This window comes from Coffea eugenioides, chromosome 6 (assembly GCF_003713205.1).
Source record: "Coffea eugenioides isolate CCC68of chromosome 6, Ceug_1.0, whole genome shotgun sequence".
Taxonomy (NCBI): Eukaryota; Viridiplantae; Streptophyta; class Magnoliopsida; order Gentianales; family Rubiaceae; genus Coffea; species Coffea eugenioides.
The window spans coordinates 51,375,200-51,397,781 of NC_040040.1; the positions used below are offsets into that span (position 1 = coordinate 51,375,200).

The window sequence follows — 22,582 nt, forward strand, 5'->3', positions numbered from 1 at the left end:
TGTTGTCAATAATATTTGCTGATCTGCTCTTGTCTTGGAAACAATAATGTGTCCATTACGGTTCATTCTGGTGTTCTTGTCTGCCGTATTAGCTGGGTATTTTGCATGGACGAGCGTCCGCTCTTCACAGGAATCTGGATTGATGATGGTTTCAGACCATTCTGCACACAAACCCACTCGCGAAAAGCAAGGACTCAGCTATGTCAAGGTAGAATAAGACATTAAGATTCCTACGCCCCTTGCCTTGATCATCTTTTCTATTCGTTTCCTCTGTTCTCCGGGCTTTCTTGATCTTTTCGTCGTTCGCTTGTAATATGGAAGATGTCCCACGAGGATATGGATTTTTTTTTTTTAACCTTGAAATTTTCAGATGATGCAAAATGGCTTCTGGGTATTCATTGACATGGCCAGCGGAAGGCACCTGTGGAGGCATCTCAAAGAGATGAAGAAAGGCCACACCACCAATGAGGAAGCCAAGAAAGAGAGAGTGGAATCCTCATAAGAGCCGACACTACTTGAAATCTTCTGTGCAGGTTTAGGGGCTAATTGGTGGAAACATCAGGATACTTCTTTTTGTAAAATTCCAGAACGATTCTTCCCTTCTGACATATGCTATCAGCATTAGGTATCGGCTCCTGCTGATAAGTTTTTTACATTCCGTGATGTTTTCTTTTTATCATCAGAAAGGTTCTATGTTCCTCCTGAATTTACCATGACTAAGAAAAGAAAATCACCATATTACTTGCTCGTGTCAATGTTAGGAACTCTGAACTCTAGAATTTACAGTTGGGCACTCTGAATTTACATTTAAGTAAACAATTTATATTAGTTGGAAAAGATTCGGAGATTTACATCTAATTTTCAGCACCTAAATGAAGACATTAATAATTTAAAATTCATCCAAGGCTGGCTTCTCTTTTAAGGGACATATGTACAAGCAGAAAAGAAGAGGAACTTGTTACAGAAGGAGCTGCTTTACTTTAAATCAACTTGTAGCTTGATTGACATGTACAAGAGTGTAAGAAGAGCACCTTGCGGAAGTGGAGCAAACCTTGCAAGATTGGAACCGAACCACATGGCCACAATTGTTAAAGCAACCAGGCTGCTACTAGTTTTGCCACAAACCCAACTTGCGAAAGAAAGGCACAATATAAGCATAACACCTCCCCTTCCTCCCAGCATCCAAGCAACCAGATAACCAATCTTGTATCCAGCATCCAGCTTTTGGTCAAGGAAAGCCATGAGGGCACTAAAAGTGAGAGACAACTGTACACCAACAGTTTGCATTAGAAACAATGACAGGAAAGCTGATTTAAGCACCTCAACAAAGGAGCCTCTCTCTTCATCCTCAGTAACTTCTTCTGCTTCGTCATAGAATGAATGCCTCTTCTCTTTTGATTGATTGTGTTGCCAATATTTCTCCTGTCGCATTTTCCGCTTAACGTAAGCCCATCTATAGATCCTTAACTCATCTTCATATTCGGGGTTGTAATCCCAGCTACTCCCCAATGGCCTGCGACTATCCTTCTGATACCGAAGGGCTCGATCATACTGATTTCTTGTTGTTTCGTTGGATAATATCTACAAGAGGACAGTTTTCCATTTGTTTGACAAAGTTTGAGCAAATTGCTGAAGCTTCTAAAGCAAGTTCTTTAACCAAACAAGAAGTTTCCTCGGATATTGAGCAACAATATATTGTGCATATCCATCTAGAGCGACAAGGTCTCATTAGTTACACAATTGAACGAATAAATTCTATTTGTGGTCTCAAAGCCTTATTCCTTATTGACCATACCCAATCAAATACAGCATATTAGTGACAAAAGCCCTAATCACAAAGAGTAATTTCAATGCATTAAAAGCCAAATATTTAATGCAACCAGTTATTTGAAAAGACCATCATTTCAGAAAATATTGAAAAAGAATAATCCACAGACTGATAATCTTTATTTTTGGTGAACACTCAGATGATTATGCATTCATATTTTAGAATATCAGCAAGCCATTATAATATAGAAGCAACTGCTCACATCATAAGCATGCCGGATGCTCTTGAAAGTCTCATCAGCTCCTGAATCCTTGCTAACATCAGGATGGTGCTGCAATTATCTGAGAACCGTTAGTATCCATTTGACGAGGACCAAACATGAAAATCTAATCTAAAATGATCAAGCGCCCTAAATAAGTGAATCTGGACAACAAAGAACAGATCACAGCAGCCAATGATATGCCAGAGAACTAAAGTAGCATAACCTTAGAAAGTACCAGCATCACCACAAGATGCATGCAGCAGGAAGAATTTGTGTCATCAGGCCAAAATATGTACTCATCAACCAATTCTAACTGCCAATATCATCATAACTATGTCCGCCTAAATGTATGTCATGCAGTGTAAGTGGAAGTCCACTTAGAAAGAATCAGAAAAAGGTTTAGAAGCACCAAGTTCAAAACATCTCAACAGCAACAAACTCCCTGCCTCACAGCTTTCCGCCACATTGTTTAATACTAGGTATTCTGCCCTGACGCTATGCGTCAGGTAGCTAGGACCTGATATTTTATTAGAATGAGTATGAGTTTGAAAAATTGGAGGGCAGAAAGAATTATTCAACCCACAGGAAAAGCCAGCAGGGAAAGGTTAGGCCGTGGCGGTGGGTTGTACTGGTGTTAGCCAGGTGTTGTTTGCATGCCTTTGCAGCCTTTGCATATTTGGTTTCTAATTTACCTGAGTTGGATTGCTACTTGTATTCCAATGCGTTGATTGAGTTAGGAAAGGATTGCCAAGTAGTGCTGATTTTCTTTGTACGTGGCCAATTTCCTGCTACTATATAAAAGGATCATTGTTTTTTCATATGGGTAGTAGCTATCTCTTTTTTCTTCAGGGTGATACAATTCAGGGAGTAACATATTTATCTGATCTGGATGCCATGGATTGTGCATTCAATTTTGCCAAGATCTATCTAGCCTTTTTTTGCCAATTAAACATGAGGAAATGCAGCAGATTGAGAGAGTCCCAAAACTGAGATAGTCTTCACTGCTTCCTGCTAAAGCACTACTACGTCAGCTGATAATCACCATAGAGACATTCAATCAATTGGAAATATCCCAAAGGTATAACACGCAATAGAATCAATCTAAATAAAACAAGACACAATCTAATCACATAGAGATAACAAGCCACTCTGAAGATCCTTAGGAGCAATATAAACTTAAACTAAATGAAACAGACAAACCTATCATCCCAATAGACACAATTTAGCAAAAAGATTCAATTATTACCTAAAACCATCTATTGGGGAAGCTTCAAATGCTTGAGACATGGCTTAGTACAATGGATATCTTTGACTTATCTTACATCAGAAACATTGCTAAGCTTAGATCAATGATACAGAAGCCAAAAGCATAACTATGATACAAAAGTAAAGCAACTAAAAAAAGAGAAAGCATGACTTGTATACGAACATCAAACATCCAATTTGCAACCAATGAGTAGTAACGAGTAGTAATGCAAATTTGCCACCAAAAACCAATCCCAGTTCAGAAATATCCGTGAGAAAAACAAAACTTATTCCAATGCTCAGGCTCCATAAGAATTGAAAGGAAAGAATCCGAAGTACAGCATGCAAAATACCAGCCAGATTCTAATTCATATAAACCTCAACATGATTGAAGAACACACATGCATGACAATCAACAATAGCAGAATAATACAAGACCAATTATACCTCATATCTAGCATAAGATCAGTTCAAAGTACCGGAGATTAGGAGAGAGTCCCAAAACAGAGATTGATGGGCATTAAGTCTCATAGGATGCAGAGAAAGGGATTGAATCAGCAAAATCAATTGGCCTTGGTGGAGTGAAATGGATATGAGACAGGTATATGAAAAATAAAAAGGAATTGAATCAGCAAAACCAAATTGCCCTTGGTGGAGGAGATGGATATAAGGTGGGTATATGGAAAACAAAACTGATGAGGTTGGTACTTCAAACTCTGCCAGTCATAGGAGAATCAAAGATCCGGTTTTGCATTTGCTAGGGGATTTTAGATAGAAAACAGTAGAGAGGAGGAAGAGGAAGAGTGGGAAGCAGAGTTTATCAGTGTTTTGCCATGGAATTGCCGTATGTCCTCCAGGTCGTGTCTTAGCAAGCTACTTGTTGGCATCATAAAACACAAAAACAAATGCGAAAAAAGACTACAACTCACCTTACCCAACACAATTAGCAGCTCGCCCTCATATATCCGCTGCCGAGCTTTCTTAGTTACACATCAGCCATTCATGCAAACCAACAAAACAAAGTAAGGCTCACATAGAACACCTGCAGAACACCTAAATACTGATGAAAAATCCTAAAATCCACTGCAACATTTCAACACATCCCCAGATTAAACCGCACCACTGTCAAAAACAGCAAAAATTAACCAGCTCCTGCAAATAACACCTACCAAGTCACTTGCTCCTTCCTAGACTTAATCGGCCACCATGAATTTCCCCCCTCTTTCTAGAACACTTAAAAGTCAATTATGGACGAAGACGCAGTGAAGGAGGCAATCAAATTGGAAGATGACGAGGTGAAAAAAGGACCGGTAGAGCAGGCTAAGAAAAGACTGTAATGGAAACTGCAAAGCTTTCGAGCGGTGATTCTTGCATCTTACCTCAATTCACCGCTAAACTTGTTGCTGTTCAAGAACAACACGTGGAGAGCGGTGAATTTCCAGCAAAACCACTCCCATCCAGCGCCAAGACACTGCCCACTAAGGCACTAACCAGCAAGTTTGCTAGCAAAACAAAGAAGAAAGCTAAGACCGCCCACCGCCCACTAACCACCAGCAATTGTTGACTGCCAAAATTGTGAAATTCCAGCTGAACCATTGCCACTGAATGGTAAAAGACCAAAAAGCCCCTCAAAGTCACAAAAATAACGATATAACCGGTCCATTTTTCACTGTTCACAAGCGGATTCTCGCTTTATATATGTAAGATTTACTCTGGATCTTTTAAGATCCACAAGAAGTAACTTTGCGAAAAAGCAAAAGGCTTTCGTAAAATATGCATAGCATCCAGAAAACCATTAATCTCTCTACAACTCCTGCCATTAAATTGGATGGGGAAATTTATTCCAACATTAATTGTTTCCTTATCTTCATTTTTCACTTCTTTTCACTGGAGTGCAAACTGAAGCACTGTAGATAACCAAAATGCCAAAGCACATGCTCTTTGATTGACCTAAGATGATGCTTGAACTTACATATTCGAGCTGCCCCTACGCCTAAACAAAGTCAGCTGCTAAGCATCACAATTTCAGATTGTTCAGATCGGTAGGTCTCAATCTATTACAGATTGCAACCATCTAATGCACTAAATTAACAGCTTTAGCTCCCATTATTCAAGCTAAACAGAAAGTTTACTAGACAGAAGTACATGTAGAGTTAGTAACTGTTTAGCCATCACATAATCAGTTGAAGATGGCATTCTCTGTGGAAGTTAAGTCTCTTTTCAAGAGACAGAAAAATCTAGACGTTCTTTCAATTACAATTTTTAGTTTTGCAATCAGAAAAAGTTATTATATGTTTGCAAAGAAATTTCTCAAAGTCTGAGAAAAGGCCTTAATGTAGATGACTGTGTAATGCCTGTATCCACCTGAGATTCGCCCATCCAACTGGAGGATCAAGAGGCTTGAATTCTTATGCTCATTACTCGAAACACGACATTTGTCATACTATACAAACTTGTCCTATCTTCCTTTTGGATTATGAAACAATATTCTTGGCTGATCCTGTCCATTGCCCTCTCTTTCAAATGATAGGGACATCAATGTTAAACTCAAGTGTCTTAAAGATACATGAATGATGATTGCCAATAGCGGATGGACTCAAATTCTACTTTCCAATGTCTCAAGTTGTTATTCTTTTACAGATTATTAACTCATTTTGTGGCACTCTAACAGATCAATGAACACTAAAATAGGAAAGTTTTCCTGATAAAAGAAACCTCAAATCAAAAGTGAACCCTGAAAAACAGTAAACTCTTAAGAGTCTTGTAATGGTTTCTTTGGCCCTTTTCTTGTTCAAAGTACCGCTTCCTTACTTTCTCAATCCCCAGAATTGAAATGACCCCTCTAGTTTTTCATGACACATAAAAAATGTTAGTTCATCCATGTCAACCACAGAAAGGATTGTTACCTAGTTTGTCCATAGGATAAACAGCCTGAAATATTGTCACACTCTAATTGGACAAGTTAGAAATGTCACCACAAAATGGAACTCGGTTTTTGGCTAGGAAATAAAATCCTTTCTTGAATGGGAAAATTTACTTCTTTCCGCCTTGACTGATGCTCTCACTAGATGATTTTCTCGGAAGATTGTTCAGTCAAGCTACATTGCAACTAAATACAGAGTGATTTTGTTTTCTCCATATTTTATAGCTTGCCCACAATTCACTAGTGAATAATCGTCATGAAAGGTGCTACCAATAATTATTTGCTGCCATGAAATGATGGTATACCAATTCATTCACATCCCAAAGATTTTTTTTTTTTCATTAATTGGGTAACAATCGAAACCCCCCAGGCCCCAGGGGAAAAAAAACCAAAAGAAATAAAGTTATGGACCAGTAAAATCAAGAAAGCAAAATTGGTTACCAAAATCAATACTGAGGTGAAGCTCAAAGAAAATGAGAAAGTATGAACAAATACTAGAGGTAGTGGGGCACCTTGAGAGCAAGAAGGCGGTAAGCTTTTCTGACATCGGAGGGGGAAGCATCCGGGGGGACGCCCAGCACGTCATAGTGGTTCTGGTGGTGGTGGTGGTGGCGGCTGTTGGGGGCGGTGGCTGATGCTGTGAAAGTGGGATGTGGTCGACGGCGAAGGCTGCGATGGATGAAGTGGTTCCGGTTGTTGTCGGAGAGGAAGCTCCTGTTGGAGCCGGAGCTTCCCCTGCCGTCCATTGTGGTGGGCCCCAACAGTATGTATGCCTGCATTTCGCTTCAATTCTCACTGCCGAATGCCACTGCCAATGTTTTGCTGTCACTGCCACGGGCATTGGCACTGCTAATTGGGCCTTTGGTTTTTGCTCAAGCTTAAGATGGCAGGACGATTGCATTGGGCTCATGGACAAGATCAAAGCCCAACCATATTGGGCCTGAGCCCTGTTCTGGGAGAAGCTCCCTTTTTTTTTTTTTTTTTTTTTTTTGGTTTTAACAAACTTGAACCACCATGTAATTGTGAGTATCAGAAGACAAAAAACTCTGTTCATTGAGAATGTAACCTCTAAACTTGGTTACTGACTAATCAATCTTCTATGCCAATCAGATACTTCCGTTATATACAGACTCCACTGTTTTAAAATTTTACTATGATTATTGTAACGATCAGATGCCCAATACCACATTTACCTTTGCAAAACTTCAAAAGCAAGCATTTAGGTAGACCAAGAAAGAGAAGTGAATGAGAACATCCACAAAATTCATTCACTCCCTTGAAGGTTTGGCTCAAAGGGGTACAAGTACAACTCCCTAATCATCCTGCCAACAACATATTAGTATTATTATGGCTGTTGCGCTGCCTGTCACTTTTTCTCAGGAAGGTGGAATCTTTTCTGCAACTCTGCTTCTACTTCTAACCGGCTTTGATCCATGTTCATCTAAAACACCACCAACCGCTACTCCCGGCTGCTAAATGCCAAGCCACCGGGCATTCAGTTTGCTAACCCTGCTTTAGGAGTCCTCCTCCATGGCAATCAAAACTGCTGTGCATAATGAATTCAGTCCGTCCCTCTCACCTGGACCAGCATCTCAATGGTTAACTAGCGGTTCATGTTGCAAGTCAAGGCATCAAGCTGAAGAGCAAGTACAAGGCTTCATTTCCAGTTACAGCAAAAGATGTAAATATATCACAACTACTCAGGATATCCCGAACCTAAAACAACCTATAACTAACAGGACCATAGCTGCGAGAGAGATTTCCCCTTTTGGCACGTAATCAAGCAATCCAGCGCTACATCTCTTAGCTGCTCCTCAATTTCTTCAATGGGCAGGGTGGCATCTACTATCTACAAATAACCAAGAAATAAGGTCAGCAGTTACACTCCACCTATATCTACCAAAATAACAACGGTGTTGCCAGTAGAGCAAGTCAACTTCTCACATATCAAGGATCACTTTGATGTCTTGGCAGTTAATGCAGAAACATGTAAGAAATTTTTAATCCAAGATTCAGGACTCAAACTATTGCATATAAAGCAACCTTTACAATTTCTTACAAATTGGTCGCACACAGACAGCCCAAAAAACTTATAATTGTAAAACCAAACCCAGAGGTAAAATCCCAATAAATATTGCACTTCTTTAACTTGGATTTGTCTCAAAGAACATACCATCCTTGGTTTAATATTTAAAACTCAAGGGTAGAGGAAGAAGCTAAACAAGTTACCTTCCAAGAGGCATCAAAAAGCTTATGATAAGACTGAGCAACTTTCTTTTGAAACTCAAGCTGCTCATATCTCTCGCCTCCGTAGCCTCCTCTTTCAGCAGCTTTCTGATATTTGTCAAAAATATCTTCAGTCAGCTAAGAAGCAGTCTGGTCAAGGCAACAATATGTCTATCGAAGCATAAAGTATTTCTACTTTTAACACTCATGATGGTTGTTGGATATAACTCACGTCTTCACCACAATTTATATGGCTAAACAAGATAACAAAGAACATAAACACTCATAAAGTGAATCCATCACATCCAGCTGAAACTGGTTAAATGATCAGGGAATTTAAGTTTTTGCATATTGTCACATCAAAGTGTCATAAGTACAAAACTACCATCAGGATTAATTGTAAAAGGGGCCAAAAGCCCCACTACTGCAAGTGCATGTACTGAGAATTTACCTCTGGTGATATGTCAAGATAAACCACCAAATCTGGAGCTAACAAACCCTTCTCTGGAGTCTGCACAAAAAAAAAAAAAAAAATGGAATACTCACTAGCACTGTCACAATCAGATAATAAGCATTAAATAAAGACCATGTTACCTTGCACCACAGGAGATCAAGTTCCTTGGCAGAAGAGAAAGCTACACCAGAATAAGAATATCGGTCAACAATGAGAGTAGTTCCACACCTAAGCTTATCTTCCATTAATGACCTGCAATGAAACATTGAATAATTCAATGAAAATGTTTAACCTGAAATACACTCAGGTACAAATGAGTATCTCTATCAAGCATTTGCAGTCATATTATATGGAACGTTCAACGAATAAGCATTTCAAGTAATTGGAATTGCTTAGGCTACATGGAGAAACCTTGAACACGGTAAGTGGTGAAATTATCCATTTTCTCTGCAACATGCAAAGAAACAATTCTGTGGTCTAACAATCCCAATGATAAACATTTCTTCATGATAAAGTAGATAGGTGTATCAAAAACAATAGCAGAAATAGAAAACTTATCCCTGGCTAATTTTGTGACGTATTGTCATCATTTATCTTCAGCTGCCTCTATTGTCTCAAACTGGTTTTATATTACAGTGTATGGGTGGATAACAGATTCTTTCAAACCTAGCCCATTGTTGAATACAATGCGAAGTTACTGGAGACCCTTCTTTTCTCTAACTGGATATCTCAAGTCAATTACATGATAAGATGTGCTAAGTGCAACGACATTTTGCTTTGCCAACAAATCTAAATGCGCATATAATTCGAAATTCTACAAATTTCTAGAGCAACTTTCCCTCATGTTCATCAGAACTGCTTTATTTACTCGACAAGAAAATGTTCTCTGGACTTACGGTTAAAATGTTCAGTTAATTCGAAACCAAGACGTGAGATAAATGAGAAACAACATGATTATGCCAAAATTAGCAACTTAATTAAAAACTATTGAAGGTGGATCCATTACCCCAGAAACGACAATCATTTCTACTCGGTAAACCATATAACATATGGAAACACAAATCAAGTATACGCAAGTTTACCAGGAGCCCTACACACAGCTAGACAGGCAAAGAAGGAGAGTGTGAGAGAAAGAACCTCTTCTCCCACCGATTTGCACTGAACAGTAAATGAATTGCACGATCATCCAAGTGTGACCTATTGGAAAGGTAAGAAGAGATCATCTTCCCAACAACAGTAGTTCTATCAGGAAACCTCCACATTTCAACCGCATGTCCCAGCCCTGTTAAGAATGAAACTAATCGGCTAGCCTGTGAAGTCTTCCCGCATCGGTCCAGACCTTCAAGAACAATTAAAGCCCCCCTAGAATGACTCTTCAACCTATTCGGGGATTGATCCTCCATATGGATTTGTTTGAACGACAAGCACTTGAATTTAAACTTCAAGTTCGAATAAGAGTTCAACAGAGATTGAGTAGGGGCTACCCTGATGAAATTTCTAAATCTGAAGCATATATTAGAGAATAAATGAAACTCAATCAGCATATTATGGTGTCCCACACAATGCTATACAATGGAATGCGGGTTAAGTTTATAAAACCTAACGCAACATTAAGTTCTATCGCACAACAAAACAAAGCACACTGGAGACCTGAATATACGCACACAGAGATGACCACAGCAGACAGAAAGATACCAGACATGAAATGTATAAATGAATTTCTACTCTGTTTCCAAGTATGTCAAGTTAAATTTAGACCATCTTTTTAAGCGATTTTCTTGGCAGGCTAGCTAAAGAAGTAAAGAACACTAAGTTGAAACCAATACTTAAATTGCAAACAGCAAAAATGCATTGTTTATGGCTAAAAACCAAGTTTGAAAGAATAAAAATCCAAGCTTTGAGGCAAAAAGTATGGCGTTCGAGTAAACAAACTCGTACAGAGACATTTGCAACATTTAAATAAACTAATATTTACTTAGTGGGAGGGGGGGGGGGAATCCCAGAAAAAAAGTGGGAGGGACAGAGGTTTTCCATCGACTGAAACAAACAGAAGAATTTACGAAAAGATGTATTGAAATTACACAACGCATATAAGGATCCGGAGAAGCCCATGAAAAGTTACCAAATTTGCAAGACAAACAAAGACAAGGAGACATGGATGGATTAATTGAAGTTGACATGTACTTACAAAGAGCTAGAACGTGAAATTGCTGGAGGCATGCATCGACCTTCAAGTTCACACCTGGACCAGGTCATGAAGCCATAAGGCGGCTTCGAGGACAGGATGGAAGGACAAATTAGCAGAATAAGGAATTAGGATAATTGCAGAAACCTCCCCTGAGGTTTCTGACACTTGCACTGACCTCACCTCTAGGTTTAGAAATGGCATTCAGCACCCTGAACAGGAACAATTCGTTGCAGAAACCTCCCCTGAGGCTTGATGTCCCATTAAAAAATTATTTGTAGAAGTGAGATAAGAAATTTCTTCCAATTTTGCCCTGATCTTGCTTGACAATTAGTATTAACAAGGGAGGGGCATAGGCATTAAGGATCAAGCAAGTTCATGGGGTATAAATGCAACATATTTTTCATTCCAATATCTAACTTTGTTTGATGAGTGTTTCGGAATTAAATGCAATTAAATTTCAAATTTACCCATGATATAACAATTCTTATAAAATAAAAGAATTACACATACGACAAATTAACATCTCCATAATTATAACTACAATAGTTATTAACTTTTTTGATAAAATATAAGAAAATCATAAACCATAACAAAAATTAATACTAGAAAATAAATATAGTGATTGTATTAATAAGGAGTAAATTCCCAAAAAGAGAGAGTTTTTAAACTAACTTTCTAAAGGGTGGCGATTTTTGAGTCTCTTCCCAAATGGTGAAAAACGCATCGAAAGAATGCGCTCTTCCAAATAAAAATACAACTTTCAAATACGTTATTTTAATTTTCACAAATTTGTTTAAATATGAAAAATTGGTTAAATAACGCATAACATACCAGCTCTTTATAGGAAACTGGCAGGTTTTGTAGTATGTTTTATACCAGCTCTTTATGGAAAACATACCAACTCCTTATGGAAAAAATTGGTTAAATAGTGCCCAAAGGAAAACTAGTATGTTTTGTATTTAACATAAATTAAATATGTGAAAGTTAAAAAAAATTGCCCATAACATACCAACTTTTTATGGGAAACTGGCAGGTTTTATATTTAATGCGATATTTAAACAATTTCGTTGGCCTGTGGAGCTAATTAACCAATTAGCGCATTAACTAATTAGTTAATTAGTTAATTAGACAAACAGAAATTAGTTAATTAGTTAATTAATTAATTAGATAATTAGTTAGTTAATTAATTAAGCAGTTAATTAGTTAATTAGTTTAACATGCAAATAGCTTGTTAGTTTCGGACAGACAACAGCTTTAGTTAATTAGTTAATTAGATAAATAGAAATTAGTTAATTAGTTAATTAATTAATTAGATAATTAGTTAATTAGTTAATAGTAAATTAGATAATTAGTTAATAGTTAATTAGTTTAACTATGCAGAAATAGTTTGATTAGTTAATTAGTTAATTAGATAATTACATAAATAGAAATTAGTTAATTAGTTAATTAGATAATTAGTTAGTTAATTAGTTAAGCAGTTAATTAGTTTATTAGTTTAACATGCAAATAGTTTGTTAGTTCCGAACATACAATAGCTTTAGTTAATTAGTTAATTAGATAAACATAAATTAGTTAATTAGTTAATTAATTAATTAGATAATTAGTTAATTAGATAATTAGTTAATAGTTAATTAGTTAATTAGTTTAATTATGCTGAAATAGTTTGATTAGTTAATTAGTTAATTAGATAAATAGAAATTAGTTAATTAGTTAATTAATTTAACTATGCAGAAATAGTTTGATTTGTTTAATTTGTCTAACAAATTAAATGTTGGTTTTGATGAAAGTACTCAAACCTTTCATCTGGTAAAGTCAAATACAATTGGGGGTACTCTAGTAAATTCACACACTTTTACCTTTTAAATTGGCTCCAACTTTTTCTAGGGAAGGTTAATGCTATTTTAAAATTGATAGGGGGAGGTCAGTGTAAATGTCAGAAATTTTAGGGGAGGTTTCTGCAATTTTCCCTAAGGAAGTTTTTCCCCACTTTGTGTTCCTAATGAAATAAATTATTGTTGTAAATGTTAAGTGTCTAAGCATAGGTTTGAAGACTGAAGTTCTTTTTTTTAAAAAAAAAAAGAAGACTGAAGTTCATTCACTTGATAGGGTCAAAAGTCAAAGCAAGCTATTTGAAATTTGAATTGAACTCAAGGAATCTTAGGGTGCAATGAAGCCAAGGCAAATTCAAGTAGCACACCATTCAATTCGCTTTGCTCCTTTTCCTTCGCGGGGCTAAATTCACTATAAAGGCAAACTTAGTTCAGTATTCACTGTAATTTCATAATTGAAACATATAAAAATAATTAAATAAAAATTATTTGAATACAATCTAATACGATGATGAAACAATTACAACTAAAGTAGTAAAATTTTTATTTTTGAGACAAATACAATCATCAAATCATTATGGTATTTTTTTTTAGGAAAAAGTGCTAATGTGTTAAGTGTAATTAGAAATTTAGCATAAATGTAATAGTAAATCTAACATAACTTATTATTAATTTCTATTAGTAGATATGACATGCATAATTATTAGTATAATTGATAGTATTAAGTATATTATATATACTAATATACATTATATAATACTTATAACTAATAATATTATTATTATAAGTTTATAACTAATTAAATTAAGGGCGAGGGAGCTTAACGGGAGGGAAAAATTTCCCCTTGCCCTACCAACCCCATCCCATTAGCCCCCACAAGCGCTCGGTTCAATTACCATCTCTACTCAAATTCAACTCGAGCTCGACTTTTAATTTTGATAACTTTGAGTTCGAATTTGATTTCGTTTTGCATTACTTGAACTCGAACCGAACCTCATGTTTTTCAAACCCAATCGAGTTTAATCTAATCGAGTCTAAGTGAGTTTAAGAAATATAAATTTGTTTCCAAAAAAAGAAATATAAATTTATATTTTATGTAATTTTAAATAAGGGACAAATTTAAAAAAATCATTTTAATAAATAAATAAATGTGTATTTGTGCGTGCGCACGTGTGAAACTCGATCGAGGTTGATTATATTTGACAAACTTTCGAACTTCGCATATCAAACTCGCATTTTACTCGTCAGATAGCTTGATAGAGTTATTCGGACTTGAGTTCAAAATCGATCAACACAAAATGACCAAGCAAGCTTGCTTTGTCAACTAATTAAACAAAAGAAAAACTAACAATATTTGCAACTTTACATTTGAAATCTTTATAAATAAAATATGCAAACTATTTGAGTTCAATAGAAACTATCAATGAATAAAAGCTTTGACAGTAGTATCCCACTAAAAATTATTTGGTTTATAATTGAGAAGAAATTGAAGGGGCGGCCTAGTTGTACTTGTTCTCCTCTGTTACCGCCCTTGTTCCAACGTCCCCGGGGGGTGACGACACTGACCAGTGACCAAAGCGAGCATGGTCGGTCGTCGCCCCTTCCCCTGGGTCTCCGGGCTGACTGGGTCTGTGGGGCAGCATTCAGCAACCATAAAAAGATGCTAAAAAAACCTACCGCCGAACGGGATCTTCCATCACTGCAGACTACTTAGAAACTTCCAAAAGTTGTCAAGATTCTTTAAGAATTACGACTTTGCTAAATACGATTAAGGTGCGTTACTGATTATGATGATTTATCCGGTGATCCCTGAGTCACTAGTCACTACTACCGCTGATTATGATGATTTTCTACTATTCAACACGTAAACAACCCACAGTTCTAATCACACTGCAGTCTGCATAGCTTCCAAAATTACGTCTACATTCAATATTAATAAAAAAAAAAAAAGACACCCTCCCATGAAGTGTCTATGTAATTCCTTAAAAATTTTCTATCCCTGCTTTCTCCTCCTTTTTCCATCTCCTCTCCTTCTTTTTTTCATTGGGTACTTTCAGTTATTGTTCTACTTGTACATCAATTCATATCCCGCCTGCTTTCTTCTATATTCATTTGGTTTTAAAACATATAATACATCACCTTTCTTTTGTCTCCGAACAGGGATTTTGCAACCCTTGTCCTACATCGCAGGTACTTCTTTCCTTCTCGCCATTTCTTCAGTTTGGGTGTTTTATAACAAAGATTATAGTTGTCATTTGTACTTTTATGATAGCCCATTTGGGATTTGGATCTGACCAAATTATGTTCTTCTTTTTTTTTGTTGCTATATATATATATATATATATATCTAATTTGTTATTTAATTTTCCGGATCCTTTCGCTTGTTGTGACTGATTCATGAATGTGTTACCCATAGTCCTTGCTGCCTTCCCATCTTTGGACCTTTTGGTTGTTTTCACTGCAAAGATGGTCTTTTTCTTTCTTTTTTTTTCAATTCTCAAATGTTGGTTTCCCTGGCCCGTGTAGAGGATATATAAATTGCTATTCTCATCTCGCAACAAGATCAAAACACATTGCTATTGTTAATATGGAATACAGTATTATCTATGCACGATCATATTCTGTTCTCTATTAGTCTGCATTCCAGATGTCTGAGATCATCTGAATGAGTTAACCCTCAATTTCTCTTCAAACTGGTTTCATCCTGTTTCTTTCTATAAAAAATTGGTAGTTAACAGGGTAATGAAACTACTGGCTCTTTATGAGGAAGCCACTTTACTATTCATACCCAACAGAGTGAAACTATGGTGGTCTCAGCAGGCAATCTAAGTATTTTTGATGTGCATTGCTGGCACTCGTCTTCTGTGGAGTACAACTATACTGCTTTAGACAAATGGCATTTATTGGTGACAAGATACTGAAGATTTCATCTAATTTGCTTACTACCTAGAAGCCCTGTGTTATTACTGCAGCTTAGAGTGTTTTTTTATCTCAATCCACTTTGTGTATTGACTTACAAAAAAACTGGAGAAAATTGATTTCGAAAAGATGAGTTGTTAGGCGTAAAAGAAGAAACTCAATATATAATCTACTGTCCAGATGTGGAAAGGTTGAGTGGATATCGATGGGAATCTCTAGGATTAAAGGAAAACCTAGATGTTTATTGGATGGCAAATGATGAAGGATAAGATGGAATTTGAGAGTGCTAGTTCCCAAATTTAACACCTTCTCATAGGCAATGTAATTGAAAGCCCGACACACGTCAATGAAGAGAACAAGGAACACGTATCCACTTGGTCCTATGGCTTCTTATAATTGTTTTGCCTTTTTTTTTAGCAGACTAATTGCATGCTAAAAGTTCTACAGTTGCAATATGGTGGAATATTTTTGTTTGTAAGCAAAAAGAGCTCATATCTGCAAACTCATATCTCTCTCTCTATATATTATTTGACTTGTTCTGTTAAGTGTTTGATGAGTTAAGGTTTAGCCTTTCAGTTAACAAGATTACGTTCCTCGAAAGGGATCCATGTTAGATTGATTGTGTATATTATGTACTCTAGGAAAGAAAGCTTGCTGCATCCTCATGGCTACATTGGGCAATTCAGCAAATATCTTCTGGCATGAGTGTCCAGTTGGGCAGGCAGAAAGGCAAAAGCTACTGAATCAGAAGGGATGTGTTGTATGGATAACAGGGCTCAGTGGATCAGGTCAGTATTTTGATTACTTTGCTACCTTTAATGAGTTTTAGAGTCTTTGGCCTTGAATAATTTTACCTTCTCAATTAAAGTTGGTTAAATGTGGTTTATACCTGTTTAATGTTCAAGGTTCGAACACCTTCATATGCTTATTATCTGGAGTCCAGATGTTCACCATTCTTCTTATGCCCCCTTTTCAAACTTCTTTAGGTAAAAGCACACTTGCATGCACTCTTGGCAGAGAACTGCATTCTAGGGGACATCTGTCCTATGTTCTTGATGGGGACAATCTTCGGCATGGTTTAAACAAGAACCTTGGTTTTGCACCTGAAGATCGGACAGAAAATATACGTCGGGTTGGTAAGTACATAGTACATCTTGATGGAATGTTTTTTTGTTTATCGAGTAGATGTGGCTGAACTGAGAATTTGAAAATAATCTCCAGGAGTCAGATTCTTAGTTGTTAGGTTTTGACTTAAATTGCCCTGAATATTGCACCATGTTAAGTACTTTGACAGTGCATTTCTCTGTGAAAGTTTTGACATTGGATAAGAGCTCCATTATGTATGTTCAGCGTGAGGAGATACTCTGGTCTTTCATCCAGAATTTGAGGTTGATATTTTTCTTTCGTCTTTGAGAAGCAGAAAGTCTACACCATCTGATTGGATAGAAAGGTTTGTTTATGGTTGGAATCTTCTACCAGTTTCATTTAATAAAAGAAACCCAAGGCAGCAAGGCCTTAACTCTTGCACAAATTTTATATGGAAAATTATATTTTTCCTCTCTACCTCAGTTAGAATATGTTATTTCTTTATTGTATTTCTTCAAAATTATTTTTCCAAGTCGTTTGATGGAGGACAGAGATGATGTTGCGACTCCTGTTTCAATTTGCTATTTTTTGTGGGTTCACTGTAAAAGTTTGATTTTCAGGACAGGGATGAATGGTTTATTGGGGAAATTGAAATATATTCCTACCATGTTATTGGGGAAATCTGTTTTGTGTTTGTTTGAGGTGAATGCACTTAGAATTCTATGAAATGTAGTTTATTGGAGAAATTGAAATATATTCCTACCATGTTATTTCTTGACTCTAGAAAGGATGTATTACTATTTTGTATTCGCCAAACTTCCACTTCAAGGGCGGAGTACTTGTTGATTAGTATTACTACCTTAATCCCTAAATCATTGTGTTTGCATTTGCTTAGGGGAAGTAGCCAAGCTGTTTGCAGATGCTGGATTAATTTGCATTGCTAGTCTGATATCTCCTTATCAAAAGGACCGTGATTCTTGCCGTGCATTATTGCCAGATGCAAACTTTATCGAGGCAAGGATATTAGTTGTATGTATTATGTTTGTGTAAACATTTGATCTGTAATTTAACTTATTATTGTCGATTTAAACATTTTAGGTTTTTATGAATATGCCTCTATCATTATGTGAAGGAAGAGACCCCAAAGGCCTCTACAAGCTAGCACGAGCTGGAAAGATCAAAGGTATATTCTATTTGGTACTGCATGCATTACTAGATGCTCAAATTGTATCTATAGTCTCATTTGAATTCCAAGATTACGAGCCTCGCCCTGGTTAGGGTGGAAAAAGCTTAAATTAGGATGATGGATAAAAAAAAAAATCAAACAGAATAAAGCTAGTAAAGCAAAGAATGAGCAATTCTAGTTATGAGTGGTGGATTCTACTGTTCTCATCTGCATGACATGGTTTCAAGTAAAGATATCAATTTAGATCCTCCTGCTTTTGTGTCAATCCTTGTTTTTACCTCTACACACCAAGTCCATTTAAAGTAATGATTGGGGATTCAATGCTTTGACTTGCTGCTCTATAGATAGTAAACGCAATCTTCTTGTTTCTCCAGGTGATAACATAGAACGTATGGACCAATGCTAGAATCATACTTTGCTCTTCTTGGATTCTGTCATATAGTCTAGCTGAGGCTTCTTTATTCTTCACTGCTGTGGCAGAACTCTTAAAAAGTTCATCTGCTTCCACCTAATCTAATTGTATTACAGGTTTCACTGGGATTGATGATCCTTACGAGGCTCCTTTAAATTGTGAGGTGTGCTTTCCTCGAATTCTATGATAGAATGATGTCAATCTTCAAGTTCTTGAAATATTTCACTATGGTCGTTATGAAATCCTCCGTGTTTTGTTGGTCTTGTGCGCTTGGTGACAACTGAGAGATCATACTGATTCATCCATTCCTCCACTTTTTCAGATTGAGCTACGGCAGATTAATGGAGTTTGCCCTGCTCCGTCTGAGATGGCCGGGAAAGTAGTATCCTACTTGGACAGTAAAGGATTTCTACAAGCTTAGGGGTCAACTACCCAAAAGATTTTATTTTTATTTTTTAATTTCGTTCATCTCTTGGATCTATCTGGTTGAATACATTCCATGATGAAGGTTATGGGGTGGACATGGTGGGGTTGCACGGTTGTCTCATGATGTATTACAGAGTTTAGAGCACACTAATCATTACTGCAGCAGTACTTTAGTAAGGGAACTTGAGAAATGTATGATTCCAGTGAAGTAGAGGTTTGTGGAGCTGGGGAATTATCTTAAAGGGTCTAATGTATTAATTTTGTGCTATAGATGGACTTGTTAGAAGAAGGAAGTCTTGGAGAGTAAACGTATGCTTTGAATGTTGCTTCATCAATTTCCTGCAGGCGCGGAAGATTTGATTGTTTACAGATATTATAAGCTCCTTGCATGAGAGATACTACAGCTTTACCTGCAACTTTTGAATCTTTGTAAAAATTGCGTCTTTATATCACGTCGCCAAAGCAAAATAGTATCAGAGTCGCATTCTCCTTTGGGTCTATCCCCGAACTAATCAATGGCTGCCTACATATATCTATATTAGTGCTTCAACAGTGGTCGTGTTTTGGTTCAGAGGGAAGAAAAATAATCGTCAATGTTGGTTGGAGGAGAAGACTCCCAATCAAAACCATATACCTGGAAATGCAATAAACGGCCAATAGGTTGCAATGACCCTTTTAACGCTAGTCTGCCAGAGTAACTCGGTAAATGTTGGTAGGGCAAATTATCTATTTGGCCCTTTAATTTTTAGTTTAGGTAAAATTAAGCTCCTTAATTATTTTTAGTCAATTTTTAGCCCTCAAACTTGTAAAATTAGGTACTCGTGACCCTTTTGGTCAGTTTATTCGATTTTGCAATCGGAAAGCCAAATCACACGAATGGCAAGATGCTTTGAAGAAGGGCATTTTTTGTCCGCATATTCTAAGCTAAAAGGAAACAACTCCTTTGGCCAGTTTATCCGATTTTGCAATCGGAAAGCCAAATCACACGAATGGCAGGATGCTTTGAAGAAGGGTATTTTTTGCTTAGAGGAATTGTTTCCTTTTTGCTTAGAATATGCGAACAAAAAATGCCCTTCTTCAAAACATCCTGCCATTCGTGTGATTTGGCTTTTCGGTTGTAAAACCGGATAAACTGACCAAAAGGGTAACGGGTGTCCAATTTTATAAGTTTGAGGGCTAAAAATTGACTAAAAATAGTTAAGGGGCTTAATTTTATCTAAATTAAAAGTTAAAGGGCCAAATGGATAATTTGTCCATATCGGAGTATGGTAGCTGCATTGCTGGATAAAAGTCTCTCTTTGACTGGGACATGGTTCGGAGTCAAAGTCAAGGTTGCGATCGTTGTTCGGATCATTTTGCATGATCTCGATATGTTGATGACGGTTTCGATGAAATACAAATTTTTGAAATATTTAATATTTTAAAAATTATAATAAATATAATAAATAAAAATAAAAAATAATAATAATAATTCTAATTGATTCGAGATGATTCAAGGTGATTCAACTGTTTCTACTCCTTTCGAAAACGTCTCAATTGAGTTTCGATCAAGTTCTCAGTGATCCGTTATTACATATTCATCTTGCCCGGTATTAAAACAGAACGGGGCGAGTCATCTCGGTCTCAGCAGATTTCTTGAACCAAAGGTGGACTCCTTTGTTTCAATGCAAGTACACGCGTAACTACTGAATCCTCATCCATCCGTCCGTCCATCCATCCATCCATCCGTCCGTCATCATCATCATCATCATCGCAACAAGCAAACTTGCAGTTTCCACAGCCAACAAAGTCAAACAATCTCTCGTAAGAAATAGCAAAACCAGAGAAGGAAAGAGAGAAAAGTGGGGGAACAGCCAAGAAACTGCAAGCAGAAAAAGAGAGAGAGAGAGAGAGAGAGAGAGAGGAAGGAGGAGGCGATGGTGTTCAATAGCCCGGTGTTGGTGGGCGTGGCCAACTTGTCGGCCAATGCGTGCCAATACGTAGCCTGTAATCCCGAGAGACTGCCGGGCGATCAAGTCCTTTATCTTGTCTTCTGTGTCCCTTTTCAGCAGATCCGTCGTTTCGCTCTCTATCTCTGGTCGGTCTTCTGCTTCCCTTTACCCCCTCACCATGGCCGAGACTACCACTATTACAACCCCCCACCTTCTCGCTACCATGCTAACTCTTCCTCTTCTTCTTCTTCTTCTTCTTCTTTATCCACCTCGTCTTCAGGCTCTGATCTTCAAGCTTTACACCCTCATCTGCATTGACCATCCATTCATTCATTGATTGAGCGAGCGATCTTTCTCGGAAGACCAGGACCAAGACCCACCTTCCCCCACAGCCCCCATCCCAAAACCGAAAAAAAAAAAAAAAAAAACCTCCCATGTACAGTAGCATTTTCTCTTTATCCTTCTTCCTTGCTGAATGAAATTAAAGCATGAAAGCAAATGTAATACAGCGCTTGTCTTTTATTTTGTGATTTGCGATTAGCGCTAGTCATTGATTTTGTGGTTTGCGATTTCCTTTCCCTGTCATTCTCTGGCGGCATAGCAGGGATAAGAATATTTTGATGTTTAATACAGTAATTTGTTAAAGTTTTTGGCTTTCCTTCATTCTATTCTTCGTTTGAATTGAGATGCCTTGCTGATAGTTTTGGCTTTCCCACTTCTGTTGTGGCCTGTTCGTGGCACTGTATTTTATATATTTCAGGCTTCATTTCTTCCTTTTGAGTTGGTTGGCTCTTATTGATTCTAATACTATCTGGTAAAGCTGATTTTATTGGCAAATTAATTGAAAATAGTGCTGGTCTGAATCTGCGTTGTCGCGTTATCATAAACAAATGCTTTGCCTTTATTCTTATTGGTTATACTAAATAGTGTAGATTGTGTGATCTCTTCTTTATTCTCTTCCAGCTTAACCATGGAATTACTGACTGATCATGTTCACATTGGATTTGTTTTGGCAACCTGATTTTGGGTTTCTCTGTTGGTTACAGATGATCACTTGGTTCGTTACTCTTTCATTTGTAGATGCCTTTGTCTGTAAGCTCGAGACTTTTTGTCTCTTTGATCTGTCTTATTTTCCATACCTTGCCATACATCCCATTGTTTGAGATGTCTATTTGTTTTATATTCTCTGGAGAAGGACCTTTATTCGGTAGACAATCTGGCTTTTCTTTATTGATGTCCTCCAATGTCTGGGAATGCGATACAGGGATGTTTGTTTGTTTTTAGAAGGGAGGTTGAGGCGCTGGGAATTTTGTGTAGAAAACAGGAATCATTGAGCAAGCTCATTTGTTTAGAAGGGGGAGGGTGGTTGGGGGGGGGGGGGGAAGAGAAAATGAAGCACAAGAAAACGAGTTATTTGCAGAGAAAATGAATGATTTATCAAGTCCATTTTGGTAGGATTGGACGTTCTATTCTGACATAGTTACCATTAATGAGTGTGTTTGTTGATTACTTCTTGTTATCTTCAATGCATGGGTTTGTTTGGGACTCGGCAGGAAGCGGAAGAATTTATACCCGAGGGAAACAGGTGAATAACAAGTTGAGTTGAGTCAACAAAGGAAATGGTAGTTGACTGAAGATCACCTTGCTGAATGAGGGAATTGGTTGGAGGGGAATGACAGCCTTCATTGACAGGAGCTAATTGCTTCTGTGATAATAGTTGCTCTTTC

The 22,582-nt window shown here is 37.1% G+C and overlaps 4 protein-coding genes across 11 annotated transcripts; 2 read left to right on the forward strand and 2 right to left on the reverse strand.

The window, feature by feature from the left end:
- Positions 1-732, forward strand: LOC113776161. Its single transcript, XM_027321260.1, has 2 exons — positions 1-208; positions 371-732. The coding sequence occupies exons 1-2, from the start codon at positions 47-49 to the stop codon at positions 500-502; spliced, it is 294 nt and encodes a 97-aa protein (XP_027177061.1). The 5' UTR covers positions 1-46; the 3' UTR covers positions 503-732.
- Positions 733-812: 80 nt separating this feature from the next.
- On the reverse strand, positions 813-7,005 carry LOC113775359 (dnaJ homolog subfamily C member 18). 2 transcript variants are annotated; one of them, XM_027320200.1, is made up of 4 exons: positions 6,711-7,005; positions 4,205-4,255; positions 2,031-2,099; positions 813-1,581 (listed from the first exon to the last, which is right to left on the reverse strand). In XM_027320200.1, the coding sequence occupies exons 1-4, from the start codon at positions 6,975-6,977 to the stop codon at positions 976-978; spliced, it is 993 nt and encodes a 330-aa protein (XP_027176001.1). In that variant the 5' UTR covers positions 6,978-7,005; the 3' UTR covers positions 813-975. The 2 variants fall into 2 exon arrangements, with proteins under 2 accessions (XP_027176001.1, XP_027176002.1); XM_027320201.1 differs by lacking the exon at positions 4,205-4,255.
- Positions 7,006-7,392: 387 nt separating this feature from the next.
- On the reverse strand, positions 7,393-11,117 carry LOC113775532 (thymidylate kinase-like). Of its 6 annotated transcripts, none has more exons than XM_027320463.1 (6): positions 11,067-11,117; positions 10,016-10,381; positions 9,019-9,130; positions 8,876-8,935; positions 8,428-8,532; positions 7,393-8,047 (listed from the first exon to the last, which is right to left on the reverse strand). In XM_027320463.1, the coding sequence occupies exons 1-6, from the start codon at positions 11,096-11,098 to the stop codon at positions 7,931-7,933; spliced, it is 792 nt and encodes a 263-aa protein (XP_027176264.1). In that variant the 5' UTR covers positions 11,099-11,117; the 3' UTR covers positions 7,393-7,930. The 6 variants fall into 6 exon arrangements, with proteins under 6 accessions (XP_027176264.1, XP_027176263.1, XP_027176261.1 ...); XM_027320462.1 differs by lacking the exon at positions 11,067-11,117 and having other exon boundaries at positions 7,393-7,777; positions 7,925-8,047; positions 10,016-10,675; XM_027320460.1 differs by lacking the exon at positions 11,067-11,117 and having other exon boundaries at positions 7,393-7,834; positions 7,925-8,047; positions 10,016-10,675.
- A 3,299-nt stretch (positions 11,118-14,416) lies between these two features.
- On the forward strand, positions 14,417-19,376 carry LOC113775260 (adenylyl-sulfate kinase 3). Of its 2 annotated transcripts, XM_027320061.1 has the most exons (8): positions 14,417-14,668; positions 15,056-15,085; positions 16,456-16,602; positions 16,801-16,950; positions 17,796-17,914; positions 17,999-18,083; positions 18,615-18,661; positions 18,821-19,376. In XM_027320061.1, exons 3-8 carry the CDS (start codon positions 16,479-16,481, stop codon positions 18,917-18,919), a joined length of 624 nt encoding a protein of 207 aa, XP_027175862.1. In that variant the 5' UTR covers positions 14,417-14,668; positions 15,056-15,085; positions 16,456-16,478; the 3' UTR covers positions 18,920-19,376. The 2 variants fall into 2 exon arrangements, with proteins under 2 accessions (XP_027175862.1, XP_027175861.1); XM_027320060.1 differs by lacking the exon at positions 14,417-14,668 and having other exon boundaries at positions 14,844-15,085.
- Positions 19,377-22,582: the final 3,206 nt, after the last annotated feature.

Coding starts and splice junctions, on each gene's coding strand:
- LOC113776161 (XM_027321260.1), top strand. CDS start 47: ATGTGTCCATTACGGTTCATTCTGGTGTTCTTGTCTGCCGTATTAGCT. Junction 209..370: donor AAGGACTCAGCTATGTCAAG/GTAGAATAAGAC, acceptor TGAAATTTTCAG/ATGATGCAAAATGGCTTCTG.
- LOC113775359 (XM_027320200.1), bottom strand. CDS start 6,977: ATGCAGGCATACATACTGTTGGGGCCCACCACAATGGACGGCAGGGGA. Junction 4,256..6,710: donor ACCGCCTTCTTGCTCTCAAG/GTGCCCCACTAC, acceptor TGTGTAACTAAG/AAAGCTCGGCAGCGGATATA. Junction 2,100..4,204: donor TGCTAATTGTGTTGGGTAAG/GTGAGTTGTAGT, acceptor AGATAATTGCAG/CACCATCCTGATGTTAGCAA.
- LOC113775532 (XM_027320462.1), bottom strand. CDS start 10,422: ATGCTGATTGAGTTTCATTTATTCTCTAATATATGCTTCAGATTTAGA. Junction 9,131..10,015: donor GCAAATCGGTGGGAGAAGAG/GTTCTTTCTCTC, acceptor GTTTCATTGCAG/GTCATTAATGGAAGATAAGC. Junction 8,936..9,018: donor TTGATCTCCTGTGGTGCAAG/GTAACATGGTCT, acceptor TTTTTTGTGCAG/ACTCCAGAGAAGGGTTTGTT.
- LOC113775260 (XM_027320060.1), top strand. CDS start 14,857: ATGAAGTGTCTATGTAATTCCTTAAAAATTTTCTATCCCTGCTTTCTC. Junction 17,915..17,998: donor CAGATGCAAACTTTATCGAG/GCAAGGATATTA, acceptor TAAACATTTTAG/GTTTTTATGAATATGCCTCT. Junction 18,662..18,820: donor AGGCTCCTTTAAATTGTGAG/GTGTGCTTTCCT, acceptor CCACTTTTTCAG/ATTGAGCTACGGCAGATTAA.